General features: G+C 36.0%; 1 protein-coding gene across 5 annotated transcripts in view; it reads right to left on the bottom strand.

Annotated features, from left to right (window-relative positions):
• LOC122406617 (solute carrier family 23 member 2) overlaps positions 1-15,681 on the bottom strand; it is a 1,354,473-nt gene that overhangs the window by 1,173,735 nt on the left and 165,057 nt on the right. For all 5 annotated transcript variants that reach the window (XM_043412169.1, XM_043412170.1, XM_043412168.1 and 2 more), the window contains one exon: positions 11,264-11,421. In XM_043412169.1, the coding sequence (XP_043268104.1) occupies positions 11,264-11,421 (158 nt within the window). The remainder of the gene's footprint in view (positions 1-11,263; positions 11,422-15,681) is intronic.

The raw sequence follows: 15,681 nt of genomic DNA, 5'->3' as shown, positions 1-15,681 counted from the left end.
CATTATAACCTCTAAAACGTTCTTTCCAAACAGAAATTCTATGTTGTGTAATTACATTAAAGAAAGAGGTGGATGGTTGTGTGTAAACGAATTCAAATAAATTTTAAAAAACTTTGGTCAAGTAATTCAATGTATTGTTGTCATAATTTCTTTCATTTAGTTTGGCTGTGTTACCGGTCCCTTTTTTCCACCTCCTTAGCTTACAGTGTATTGTCATACCAATTTCTATTTGTTCTCCAGACAATACGAGAGATATTCATATTTCTATTTTTTTTATATTAATTTCAACAAAATAATTTGAAATATTTATAACAAAAGCCTTCATAATTGCTTGTTCATACACCCAAGTTTTGAAAAATCTTTGAGCCATGTAAATGCATAGATATATTCACTTGAGTTATTACATGATAAATTTGGAAATTTATTTCAATAAGTCATTGGGTGCTTAATTTTCATGATATCAAAATTTGTATCTTCGAAATGCAATGAACACCTCTAAAGTTCGACAAAGTGATGAAGCGACATGTATATTGAATATTTCTAGACCATGTTTGCGATTGGCATTGTGGGTTGAAAAATTCATGTCTGTAAGTCTACACCTGATCATTTTTGGATGTGATCAAATATTTTGTCTGCGGATAACCATGGAGACATACAAAATTACAGCATTTTGCTTGCTTCAACATGCATCGTATCTGTCACTTTTTTTTTGAATGTGTCATAATAAGTTTCAAAAATGTGGTTCATGTAATTTTGAAGTGTTTTTCCCTATAGCACCAAAGTCTGTATAACTGGTACGTAGCAAGTACCTATGAACTTTGATATTTCTGTGAAATAGCAGGTATGCCAATCTTTTAGCTTTTTGGTTCCGACTGGAATATACTAACGAAGATATTCATTACTAAAGTCTTCACCTACTTATTTCTGAATAGATCTGAAATTACTGTCTTCAGAAACTAATGCACAGATACATGAAACAATTTTGATTTCTGTTCTCTTTCAATTGCGCTGTCTTTTTTCTTTTTAACTATGGCTCTGCTCTTTCCAATCCTTGTTTTGACTCCATCGGTTTGCAGCGGATCGATGCATATTATTAATTGGTTGCCTAATATGTGTCCTATGATTTTCTACTATTTCTTCATGCTGATTGTGGTAACGTAATTCAAGAGGTTTCCAATTATGATCATCAATCGCACATTTTGTACAATAGATTCTCAAAACAGTTTCTGGTCTTGATATAAGTGTAGTTATTCTTTTTCCACCTGGTCTGTCGAGTAATAAATTTTGAAACTTGTTCCAAAAAGTCTTTGGATGCTTTTTTTGCTGATAATATGAAAATTTGAATCTTCGGAATGCGGGAGGCAAACACAAATATTGACAACAATACTTATGAAATGACGTGTATGTTGAGTATTCCTATTCTGCAAACTGCAAATGTGGAATTATTGTGAAAACATTCATTACGATAAGTGTACAGTTGCTCAGTTTTCGATGCGATTAAGTATAATACCTGCCAACATCATGGAAACCTACAGAATTTCTGAATGTTATGTGCGCTATGTGATTTTAATGTAACATCATGACTTCTAACAACTTTCCACTCTAATACTATAGATTTGGATCATTGAAATACAGCAAAAATCTGCAAACTATAAAATTTATATACTGTGCCATTCATTTTATTTTTTGACTCCCACCGTAACATAAATATGAAGTGAAAAATTCATTACAAAAGTCTTCAGTTGCTCATTTATGGATGGATTTGAAACTGCTGTCTTCCAAACTCATTGCGCAGATACATTGAATTGCAGCCGATACCTGCGAATTTGGAAATTTCTGTGGATAAGTATATGTGCTAACAAGGAAAGTCTTTCCGCTGTCCCCCTCCGATTTTAATGAAACTTGAATATGTTATTCTACATCAAAATCTAAGAGACACGTATTTTTTTTTATCGGCGGAAAAATGTTTCTAGGGGGTGAAATCATCGCTTGAAGTTGAGACCTCCGAAGGGTACTTTTCAGGTTTCACCCATTTCCACTTGAGATAATCGAATGCACCCAAATGGATAATTACCTTAATGATAAACGATGAAAAATGCAACTGGTTTCACATCGGGGGGTTGCATAAGAAAAAAGTTATAGGGGTTGAAATTCAGAAAATCGTTATAACAAAAAAACTATTGCACCTATCTCGATGAATTCAATTGCATTTTGAAGGGGGTAAAAAAATAGTAGATACGGGTTTTTGCGTTTTCCTCGCAAATCAAGTTAAGGGGGTGAACTACCCCTATGTATGTTTACGTTTAATCTCAATCAAACGGCAGTACTTCTTTTTTTTCTTGTTTGCTCTCCTCGTAATACGTTTTTTCTTCAAATTTACAACAACAATGTTGCGGACATAACATTCAATGAACGATTTTATCTAAATGCCAACTTATTTATAGGTGAATCTTCAGATGGAAAAGTATTTATATCTGACTTATCGATAATTCTGACCGATTTATATTTGGCAATGAGATAATAACATAGGCATACGATAAGCGCTTACACATATACTCATATTCGTTCCGGTTGATAAGACCAAGTTTTGGGATGACGTATAGAAAAACTACATAGTCGAGTAAAAAAAAGTGTACAATATGCTTATATCTTTTATTAATAATATGTCAACAGTCTAACAAAATAATCACCATAGCGATAAATAGAAGCGAACATATAATGGTGTGCTCTATTAACCGTTGTAAGTACTGCAGTAATGATAATCATCGAAAAAGTATTTAAAACATAGCGACTTTTTGCACCAGGAACAATAGCAACATTTTCGCATCCTGGAACTTCACAATGTGAGTTCCAAACTTTTTTCAATTTATTAGAAAATACTTGGCCTCGAATTGATATAATAAATTTTAATGCTGCACGTAAATTAGATGGAATTTTTTTTAGTTGATTTAGCCCTTCGAATCAAATAAGAAGAATGAGGCATCGGTTTCCAAAATGATTTCAAGCGCGATTTTTCGGTTTTTATTTTTTACTTGTTATTTGATTCTTTTAACACTTTAAAAAATAGATACAGTTTAGTTTTTTTTAAAGATAATGCTTTTTCAAGATTTGTGAAATTTTTTTCGAATTGTTCTGTATTTTTTTTATAAAATAATTTTTTTGCCTATTTTTTATAAAAATTTTGTTTTAAAGTTTTTTTCATGGATGGAATTATCAACAAACGAGGGATCATCAATGTACTTGTCCCAACCTTTTTTTTCCTAGGGGTATTATACTTTTTCATCAAAGCCTTAAAGTTCATATTATAAAATTCTTTTCCTCGATCGACGTGAAGATTTTTCGGTATGCGTCCTTTGCTGAGAATCGTCTCCATTGCAGCACTCACATCTTTTCCACTTTTACTCTTCAACGGTGCGGCCCAGGCGAATTTGGAGAATATATCGATGACGGTGGGGAGAAATTTGCGTTTGGAGTTGTGTTGTGCATATGCAGACATATCTACAAGATCAGCTTGCCAAGTCTCATCCAGGCCACGTATATTCACATGTCGACGTGGATAATTCCACCGAGCTGGCTTATGCAGTTCTTCAACCACCGCAAGCTTCTTTTCACTCATTTTTTCTTCTCCCCCACGGTCCTCATCAATTGCAGAAGATAAGAGTCTAGAGGACTTTTCACTGACTTATCATTAGATGATCTCGTAAAAGCTTCATATCATCATGAAGTTCTGAGATTTCTCTCTTTATATTATCAACTTTTTCACGGAGATGGGCGAGCTCGGTTCTCACACGCTTTTCTGCAGCCGCCACATTCGATCCACACTTTTGATTCGTTGTATGAGTCACACTATGAGTTATAGAATGAATGTGTTTGCTGAATGCACCGAGTGTTACAACATCTCGAGCATTCACTGGCTCACCAACGTTGCTCAGTCGTTTTCGTTCCAAGTCGTAATGACCGTCCGATGTAATTTTGAATCCAGCACCTGGTTTGCCCGGAGGACCTGCACCACGTCTACTCAACTTTCGTCCAAACACATCGACGCTCATGTTGGGAATGTCGATGAAAGCAAGCCATCACATGTTAATAAATGATTTCAGCTTCACGCAACTCCTCGATAATCGATATAATTTCATTCGAATGTGATGAATTTCCAGCAGCTTGCGATGCGAGCAATAAGCGAAGACGATCTACCAGCTCATTTGGATCATCCCAATAAACATAGTCGATAGAGGTATGCTTTCGTGCTCCCTTATACTGAGGCAGAGCACCACCTTTCTTATCGTTGCTACCGAGCATTTGGGATATATAATTTTTAAATATACTATTTTTATCCTGAAGTACCGCACCCGTGCGTTTATAAAATTTTTTATGAGCATTCGTTGTGATGATAATTTTCTGATATTTCTCCAAGTCATTTGGTGTTACATATTTGAGTTCGGGCTCTTTTTTAAACAACAGTTCCACCGAGCCAATACTTTTGGGATACTTTTCATCTCCAACCACTATATGATCGAGTTCGAAATGAATTGGTGAATCACCAATCATTGATCTGTTTTGAGCGAGATTTCGTACTCCATACACGCCATCTAATCTTGTTTTGTTATTACTACGCAGTAAGCCCAGATATTCACGTATCAAATTATCAACATCTCCAGATGATTCTAAATTATCATCGTCCTCATCATCATTATTATCTTCATGAACATCATTATCACTATTTTTAGTTAAGGGTACACCGACATTCTCATCAGTAATTGCATCATGCCAAATATCATCTTTGATAGAAATATCTTACTTCATGCTATTTTCTCCACAATTTGGAGACTCTTCCTCCTTCTCCTCCTCCTCCTCTTCCTTCTTTTTAACATTTACACGTCCATTCTTAATTTTAGATTTTTTCGTATATGAAACTAGTTCATCTAATGGTTCAACAATCGGTTTAAACACATCTTGCATTTTCTGCTGAGCACTATCACGTCCACTTTTCAACATTCGATGTTTTCGTCTGATTGCATCACTCGCCTTGGCAAGTTCACTCAATACAGCCGTCTCCTTTAAAAGTTCTTTGCGCTTCATGTTGACACGAGTAAGTCAGACTTTAGACTGTCTTGTAAAATCCAGGGGAACAATTATTTATCATCATCATCATCATCATCGACAGTGAGGAAAGAATCAAATCCCCTTCTATATCTTCCAGCATTCAATTCACTGTCCTTGTCAATCTTGATGAATCCATACTTGTCCGATTTCCAACACTTGACACACATTTTTTTGAAACTTGCATAAGTCATATCCGTATTGACATGATCATTATATACATGCTTGAGGTTCGTATCATCTTGTTTGAATAGCATTATAAAATTTGCATTGTCTCTCGCGAGATGTTTCGGAATACGAGTATACGCCTGACAGAATGTAAATACATAAATATTCACTTGAATTGTTACATGAAGAATTAGGAAATTTATTTCAATGTCATTGGATGCTTAATTCTTGTGATATCGAAATTTGTATCTTTGAAATGCAATGAACACCTCTAAAGTTTGACAAAGTGATGAAGTGACATGTATATTGAGTATTTCTATGCCATGTTTGCAATTGGCATTATCGGTTGAAATAATAAATTTACATACATAATAAAATTCATATGTGTAAGTCTACCCCTGATTATAGGGGGGGGGGGGGGGGGGGGGTAATTTTGAAAGCTTGAAGACATTTACTGTGCAAAATATTGTTCATGTATCGATGCACAATAATATCCTTTGTATATTACAGGGGACTTCGTTAAATTTTTTATTTAATCAACTTGCTTGAAAATGACTTCCTCAATTTTCTCTATATGCATACTTATGATGTATCGGTTCTAGAAGGTTCCTGATTTTTATCTGAATAAACAATCTAAATAAAAAATGAAGGGCCGGACAAGTACTTTTAACACATATTTAAACATAATTTGTACAGATCCAATCGACGTCGAATGTTGTGAATAATATCAGGGGATCCTGGAAGTCTGAGAAGAATCGATTTTCTTCTAAGTCTCTGCCACTATAGAATAACAAATTACTATACCTTTCATATGATTTTTTTGGATTTAAACGATTCTTAAAACAATTCCATAATGTTAAAACTCGAAATTACAAATAAAGCGCTTATCCTCCGATTGATACCATAAGTTTTAGTGCTGCACGTAACTCAGATGGTAACTTTTTTAATTCATAAGAACTTTCTCAAGTTTCCAATGGTTCCCGTAGGCATGAATATTCCGAATTACCATAAAATACTTGGCCTCGAATTGATATACATTTTAAAACTGCACGTAACGTAGATGGATTTTTTTTCCAAATGATTTGCTGTTCGAATAAGATAAGTAGAGCGGGCCATCGATTTCCAAAATGATTTCAAGCGCGATTTTTCGGTTTTCTATTTCTTACGTTCTATTCAAGTTTTTTTACACTTTAAAAATAATTACAGTTTTTTTTTCTAGTAGAATGTTTTTCATTATTTGTGAAATTATTGCTAATTGTTGTGTTGAAAATATTTACAGTTAGTTTCATAATTTTTTTATGGTATAGTTTTTGACATTTTTTTTAATATGATAAAAAAAATTCCATAAAAAAAATTATAAAACCAAGTGTAAATAATTTCAACAGAACAATTCGAAAAAAGTTTCACACCGATGCCCCATTCTTTTTATCTAATTCTAAAAAAAAGCTAAATCAATTGACAAAAAATTCCATCTAAGTTACGTGCAGCATTAAAATTTATGATATCGATTCGAGGCCAAGTATTTAAGGGTAATTCGGAATGTTCATTCTTATAGAGGAACCTTCAGGAACTTGAGAGAGTTCTAATGAATCAAAAAAGTTACCATTTGAGTTACGTGCAGCACTAAATTTTATGATATCAATTGGAGGACAAGTGTTTTTTTAGTAATTCCAAGTTTTAACATTGTAGAATTGTTTTAAGAAGCGTTTAAATACAAAAAAATCACATGAAAGGTATAGCAATTTGTTATTCTATGGTAGCAGAGACTTGGAAGAAAAAATCGATTCTTCTCAGACTTTCAGGATCCCCTGGTATTGTTCACAATATTCGACGTCGATTTTGGATAGGTACCCATTATGTTTAAATATGCGTCAAAAGTATTTGTCCGACCCATTACTTTTCATTTAAATTTTCCATTCAAATAAATATCAGGGCCCGTATAGGACTGATGGATCATAAGTATGCATACAGAGGGGATTCACGAAGTTTTCTTCAAGTAATTTTCACTTAATTGCGTTAAATTCATAAAAAATGCTAACGAATTCGCCTGTAATATACAAGGGATATAACTGTGCATCGATAAATGAAAAAATATGTTCGAGCATCCAAAATGAGCCGTCCAGTTTATATTGCAATGACGGCAATTTTTACTTCTCATTTCGTCCAGCGAAAAATTTTATTTGGTATCTAGAGACGCGGCAGCGTCTTGACGCCAAGTATTAAAAAGAAGTTTTGTAGGCAGAGCGAGTCAAGACGGCCGTGTATCTTTACTTGAGATTGGTCGATTTCCCCTGACTCGTGAATTTGAAGTGGCCGCCATTTGTTGGAAATTAGTCGGATGAAAAAAATAACAGTGGGACATGATAATGTGATGTATGCGCTTGGTATGATGAAAAAATTAGATTGGTGTGACATTGGGAAAAGGGTTAAAATGCAGTTATGAAAATTAGGGGGTGCAATTTCAGGATCGAAAATTTTCTTCAACAATATATATATATATGTCTACTTTCCGTTCCCTTTCCATGGGTGAAAATTTGCTTATCGGGATAAATTCTTGGAATTGGAGCTCGAGCTCGAATCGAGTCGCAAAAAATTCTCGGAATTGGAGCTCGAATCGGGTCGCAAAAAATTCTCGGAATTGGAACTCGAATCCTTCTGAGCTATAATCTTGGAGGTTAGACCAACAAACTCATTTATATAATAGGCATATAGAATGCCAACGCGGGCAACGGGGGTCCAGGGTGCCGAGCCCCCTGGCGGGGGACCAGGGGGCGGAGCCCCCCGAATAAAGGCGAATAAAATTTTAATTTGACTATCCCAAATAATCCGTCCACTACATTGTCACCCCGCGAAAAAATGCGAAAAACTGCGAATACATAAAAACGCGCATACACAACGACTCCACGGGTTCCGAAGGTTTATAACACGACAAATCGGTCTCATCTTAAACTTCGCATCACCGCGTGCCATGACCCAGCAGAACCACGAAAAATCGCGAATACAGAACGGGTAGGGTTCAATATATAGGGTAATGTGGGGCAAAATGGACACTTAAGGATTTAAGCAAGTTTCATTGATGAGCATATGGTCTTTCAACTATTTTTGAGTCCCAAAATTGATGCCCAGTCTTCGTTTTCCGAATTTTGTAAAAAAAAAATTCCGGGGCAAAACGGACACAGCCTCTACGAGGCATAAAAATCGAAAAATCGACATTGGTCTTTGTTGCAAGTAAATCCGTCCAGTCGATCCTGAGATATATAACGTTAGTGATTTAAAATCCATCGTTTCGGGGACTTTAATATCTTAGAGACAGACGGGCGTAAGTTCAGCATGTTTACAATTTAAAGTATATAATTAGATTTGAATGTCCAGTTACCATCTGAAATAACTGAGGACATAAGTAAGGTACGACGCTGAAGTTTGCAACGTTGGAGTTCAACGAAATGAAAGAAAAAAAAAATTTATAATTCATTATTTTATTATTTTACGAATGATTGATGTTGCTTAAAAAATTACGAATTGGAAATTCGGCAGGGAACAAAATTGGAGATTTACTGGAATTATTTGAGAGTTTTTTTAGATCATTTCGTCGGACTCCAACGTTGGAAACTTCAGCGTCATAGTAAGGTTCTGTCTGATGGTTATTTATCAGTACTATTAAGAATGTTTCTGAAGCCATGTCAATATCAACTTTATATATAATATGAGTGTTCATAACTTTCTTTTTAATTCTTCCACCAATTTTATAATATATGATTTTTTCAATAAGGTTTTTATATCGCTCTAGATTCCACTGAAGCATAATTTATTTTATCGATTATGATCAAATTCATCATTCCATCATGACTTTCCTTATTGACCATCCTCATTAATTAATCTATTGAGCCATGAACTTGATTGAATTAATGACAATGGTCTAGTATTATACAACTTGATGTTTGTTAAATATATTTATGTTTGTATTGCCCAATTCAAAAAGAAATGATATCCCCATAAAAAACTTTTTAAAAGTAAAAAAATTACGCCAAGTATTAAAAAGTGCAACCTTGTTTATAATAATATTTATTAGATTTTTCCCTCTAATTATTTATTATGTTTCTTTGGAAAAATATAATCATATCAATTTAATCAAGCCAAGTGATGTTTGTTTTTTATTATTTGGATTACAAATTTAGAAAAAAAACTCAAGCTTTTGAACAAAAACTTGGCGTGCATGGTTTTTCAAACTAATAAGTGTTCAAAATAATTTCTATAAATAAACTCTTCATAGGCCTGTGCTAGCAGCGATTTTACTAAGCTTTCTATTCCATTTAAATGAACGTTAAATTCAGAAAAATGAAAGTTAAATTCAAAATATAGTATAGTAAAAACGAAAGTAACCAAGTATTATATGATAAAAAAGAACTCCCTTCAAGTATAAGCAGAAGTTTGAATATCCAAAAAAACTAATAAACTCGTTTTAATCGGCGTACTATTTAGTCCTTAGATTTAAAAAATCACAGGCACGAGGTTAGATGCATGTATATACGTGTACCTATATATGTAATTGAATTAAAGTTTCTTTCAATTTGCCTCCGATACAGGGTAATGGAAAGCATCGTTACCGAACTTATTTGGATTGGAAGGAGCAAGAGCAACAAGAAGAATGTAAAATAGCTAAATTCGAGAAACCAGTGTACATGGTTTACTTGGGTGTATACTTCGGTCTATTTTGAACAATGAGAGGAATGGGAGAAGCTAGAAAAACAAGAAGAACGTAAAATAGTAAAAATTTGAATACTGGTGTGCATTGTTCATTTAAGTACATTTTGAAAAACCATGCACGCCAAGTTTTTGTTCAAAAGCTTGAGTTTTTTTTCTAAATTTGTAATCCAAATAATAAAAAACAAACATCACTTGGCTTGATTAAATTGATATGATTATATTTTTCCAAAGAAACAGAATAAATAATTAGAGGGAAAAATCTAATAAATATTATTATAAACAAGGTTACACTTTTTAATACTTTGGCGTAATTTTTTTACTTTTAAAAAGTTTTTTATAAGAACTAACCTATACTTTTATTGAGAACAATAATCTGATAATAAATTGCATTCCAGTAAATTTTCAACCCGATTCTGACGTACAATTTAGTTTTTTCATAATTGTTTTTTGTTTGAATGAAGAATTTCAATGAAAAGTGATGGGCAGGACAAGTACTTCTAACACATATCTAAGCATAATTTGTACCGATACAAAAACGATAGCGAATATTGTGAATAATACCAGGGCATCCTGAAAGTCTGAGAAGAATCGATTTTTTCTTCCAAGTCTCTGCTACCATAGAATAACAAATTGCTATACCTTTCATGTGATTTTTTTTGTTTTTAAACGCTTCTTAAAACAATTCTATAATGTTAAAACTTGGAATTACTAATAAAACACTTGTCCTCCACTTGATATCATAAATTTAAGTGCTACACGTAACTCAAATGGTAACTTTTTTGATTCATTAGTAAGTTTCTGATGGTTACCGTATGAATGAATATTTCAAATCACCATTAAATACGTGGCCTCAAATTGGTATCATAAATTTTAATGCTGCACTTAATTTGCATGGAAATTTTTTTTAGTTGATGAAGTTGTTAGAATAAGATAAAAGCAACGGGGCATCGGTTTCCAAAATGTTTTCAAGTGCGATTTTCCGTTTTTTTATTTCTTACTCTTTGTATGATTTTTTTTTCACTTTACAAAATAGTTACAGATTTGTATTTTTTTTTTAATATAATGTTTTTTCATGATTTGTCCAATTTTTCCGAATTGTTGCATTGAAATTATTTACAGTTGTTTCTTCAATTTTTTTTATGAAATCTTTTTTTTCAATTTCTGTGCTATGATCAGAAAAAAAGAAACCATCAAAAAACTCATCCCAATCTTTTTTTTGTAGCATAATTGTTGAGGTTTTGAAGGTTGCAGTAAAATATTTGAAACGTGGGAAAGAACATGTTCGTATTACCTGCAGCCTATTGAAGTCTGTATGAAGGTGACGATTCCTGTGATGAAGATCATGGTCGATATTATATGACTTTTTGAGGGATCGTCTTCCGCCATACAAAGTGCTGGCGTCAAAATAAACGGAATGGAAACAATTGCGCCAATCATTGTTAGATAATGCTGCAACAAAAAAGTCAAAATTCTCACTCAGCTATGAGTATAGGGGCTAAGTCGGTTCTGGATCAGGGATCTCAGGGGGGGTGTGGGGACGGGGGAGCGCGGGGTCTGCAGTGGAGGGTCTGTAGAGGGGATCGCCAGGTAGAGAGATAGAGATGGAAGATGAATGTAAGAGAGATGGGAAAAATGATCCCCAGTGGGTAAGGGTCTGTAGTGGGAGGGGAGGGTCTATATCGCGAAAGGGGTTTGTAGAGGGATCTTCAAGCGGGGGTGGAGCAAAGAGATGGAAGAATAGGTGTAAAAGAGAAGGAAGATTAGAAAACGGGAGTTAGAAAATATTGTTTTTCAAAGATTTTTTTAAACTTTACAAAATTTATTATTAATTAGAATTAAATTATAATACATTTGCATGAAAAAAATAAGCATTAGAAAATTGATTTTCTTCGGTCTCGCCGAAAACGCACAGGAGGCCTCGACATTTACCACTTTGCAAGTTCTAGCAATTACGCGGCTGGAACTTTTGGAAGTAGAATGGAATCGCTTCAAAACGGAACACGCTCTTTTCCTTGAGATGAATTGAGAGAATCTTCAGGATCAGGCATACTTCCGGGAGTCGGTTGAGGCTCAATATCTTCAGGCGTACGAGACGACCAAAGTGGCTTACCTCACAATCAAAGAACACTACGATCGTACCGAACCAACCGGTGTCCTTCTAGCAGACGTTTCGGCAGCTGAATGCCAATCTGCACTTCGTCGATCACTTCCAGAAATTAAACTCAAGCATTTCTCTGGCGAGTTTTCCAAATGGCGGGAATTCCATGATATGTTCGTGTCCATAGTCGATGAAAACACGTACATCACCTCCGTGGAAAAGATGCATTATCTTCGTACTTCGCTAAAGGGAGAAGCTGCACAACTGGTTTCTAATCATCCGATTTCGGCCACTTCGTTTGCCGCCGCATGGGACATTCTCGTCGAACGCTACGAGAACAAGCGCCTCCTCATCACGGCTCAGTTGGATTGCCTCCTCGGCATTCCCAACATTACAACGCGGTCTGGCAAAGCCCTCAACAACTTGCTAAACACCTTGGCTGAGGTCCTTCACGCTTTACAAGCTCTGGAGGTCCCCATACAATCCTGGGATTGCATCCTGGTGCACATCATCACTTCAAAACTGGATCACCATCTTCGGAAACAATGGGAGGTAAAACTTGGAGCTGCTAAGGAACCTGTCTCGCTTCAACAACTTCGCGACTTCTTAACAACTCGCGCTCGAGCTCTGGAGAGCATCGAGATTCGCATTCCTCAAGGGTCTTCTCGGCAGTCCTCCACGTCCACTTCAACCTCGAAGCCGGTTTCTTCCCGGACTTCTGCTCCGGTAGCCAAGGCAACGAAGGCCAAATTTCACGAAATAAAAATAATAAATCCGAAAGTTTTGAAATTTGGTGACAATGTTCATTCTGGTTTATTATTGACGGTGTTAAAAGTCCTGAGCAATTGAAGGTCCGGAATCACCGCCATCTTGAAAGAAAGGTGCATTTTTTTGTTTTTGTTCAATAACTCCTTAATTATCATATTTTTTGAAACAATCGTTAGTAGTAAGGCTATGCCAGTTCTAACCCAGGGGCTCTCAGGGGGGAGCGGGGACGGGGGAGCGCGGGGACCGTTGCGGGGCTGCACGGCATGTGGAGGGGGAAGGTTCTCGCACAGCGGGGGTGCGAGAACACTTTGAAGAGACAAAAGATTTTTTTACACCATACCCTCCAATGACTGATTTATGTTTCCGGTATATCAGATTGAACGGAATTTTCTTTTTAAAGTGCTCTTGCCGAAGATGATCTTAATTATCGGACTCCGTGACCAAAGATGTTTACATGTCACACTAATGACAAATTTATGTGTCCTACATATTTTTGCATTCCTGAGATGGTGCCAGTTTCCATGAGATTTCTTTTTCAAAATGCTCCTCCCCCGACTTTTCACTTGAGACTTGTATCTTTGAAAAAATATATTGTTATTCCGAGAATTGCACGTCACACGACGTCTAATGATAAATGTCCAGTGTTACATATCTCTACATTCCTGAGACGGTGTTACGTCCCAGGAGGGAGGATTAGTTGGGGGCGCACAGTCGCCGATTTAGAGAAGCAGAGTGTACGTTGAGTACCTCTGCCAGTGAGTCTTCTTTGGGACTTGTTCGAGGCCCGAGAACATATACTATATTTTCAGGTATACGTGACCTTTTATTGTGGTTGTGCCCGCGAATTGGAAGGATTTTCCAATTGTTGAGCGGTGTCGAAGGCTTGATGAAATAAGTACACTCGATGATATTTTGTTTATTACAAAATATTCTGATGTGTTTATTGAGACACTTATGCACTTATTTACTTTACAAATTAAGAAATTAAACTGTTAAACAAAGAGTTAGCTATTATTCGGAGCTCTCTAAGATGAATTAGGATTTAGAGAAAGGAGAGTTCTCTGATGTTAATGTCTTTATAGTTCGATGCTAACTGACTAACAACTAAGATTCTTAGCCTAGTTAGAGTTCGAGAGGAGGATGTGTTTTTTGGGGGTAGGATGCTGTAGAGGGGGTTTGTTCTCTGTGGTTTTTTAGTTTGGATTGGGTAAAAAGTATCGTCTGATTTGATGATTGGATTTGAATATGGGGGAGACTTTTCCGGAGATATGATTGGAGGAAATATCGCTCGAGATTTCTTAGAATTAGGGAAAGTGTGCTGAGCGGAGTTCTGAGATGTGCACGTGTTGCACTTGAGATAAGAGCATCTGTTTTCGGGACTCGTGGGAAACGCGAGTTTCGGAACGCGTCTCTGGAATTTTGTGTGGATTTAGGAAATGCTGCATTGATAATAAATTCAAGGATAGGAAATCGGTCTTGGAGTGTTTATTTCTGGTTTTCCGTGCTCGTCTTGTAGGATTATTTATGGCGCCGGAACGTCGGGGAGAGTCTAGGGCACGCGTTGTGAGTGTTTAAAGAATGGACAGTTGAGGAAAAAAATATGTGCGAGCGCCGAGTGTCTCGCAGGATGTATTTGTTATGGATGGTCTGGATACGCTCTGTGTTTATATATATTCTTAGATAAGAACTATGTATCGACAAATGATGATAAAGGTTAGAAATATACTCGTGATAGCGTTTGAGTTGAAGAGAAAAAGTGAGGGGCGTTTAGCGTAATGCTAGGACGTAACAACGGCGCAAGATCCGACGAGATTTCTTTTTCAAAATGCACCTGCCCTTCCCCGAACTTTTGACTTGAGAGTTGTTTGAATGTTTTCCGAGAAAAAAAAAATTTTCACATCGAACGCTTATTCTAAAAGTAAACGTCGCGATGGAAAGGTGTGCTAGTATGTATGCTATATATCCAACAAAAGATCCATCGACATTAACGGAAAATGAACTTGAGTCATTGCCGAAGGCTTTGCTTTTAAAGTACTATAGTAATTTTATTCCTACGTTATGGGATCGTTTACCCAAGTATTTGCAGTGTGATGCTGATGTGCAATCATATCAATTGTGTTTCGATCATTTCAATCAACCCTGGGTGCGAACTCATATTGATTCAGCTAGACCCAGACGTAGAAATTGTGAAAAGTGCTCGATTATGGAACGACTTGTAAACGTCTATGGGACTTTACGGATAAAAAATCCCTGTGAAATGACATCGGAGGAGTTCCAAATTATATCTCCAACCATCTTCAAGGAATACTTTGGTGAATGTACAGATATTCTGTGGGATCGTTTACCGGAATATTACAAATCCGATAGTGAGATTGCATTATTACGTCGTTGCGTTGAACATTGGAATGTATCATCGATGGACGATCATATTGACGGTCCGGCTCCGCAACGTCGAAATTGTAGTAAATGCTGTGAACGTGTTTGAACAAGTTTAGAATGCACGTGTTCATAACGTCGGCGGAATCAAAGAACCTGTACAGAAAAAAGGACCACCGGAGGTGATTGCATCGATTCCAATATAGATCACGTTTGAACCTATTTGAAAGCGTGTGGAAGGGGATGATCCAGTTTTGGGGTAGGGATAGATGGAAAAACTACAAATAGCAGAGTCCAGAAGAAAAAAGCATCACTTCACGTCTTCGTAAAGTTGAGTCAAGACTTGCTCTTTAAAGAAAATCTCAAAAAACTATATCCATAATGGAGTTCTCCGCCATCAACAATATCATCGCAAAGTCAGAGTATCTCCCTGCCAAGAAGCTGAAAGAACTCCAAGTCAACGAAGA

This window comes from Venturia canescens, chromosome 2, assembly GCF_019457755.1.
Source record: "Venturia canescens isolate UGA chromosome 2, ASM1945775v1, whole genome shotgun sequence".
NCBI lineage: Eukaryota > Metazoa > Arthropoda > Insecta > Hymenoptera > Ichneumonidae > Venturia > Venturia canescens.
Note: the sequence above shows the minus strand (reverse complement) of the source record. Positions and strands in the feature narration are given on the sequence as shown.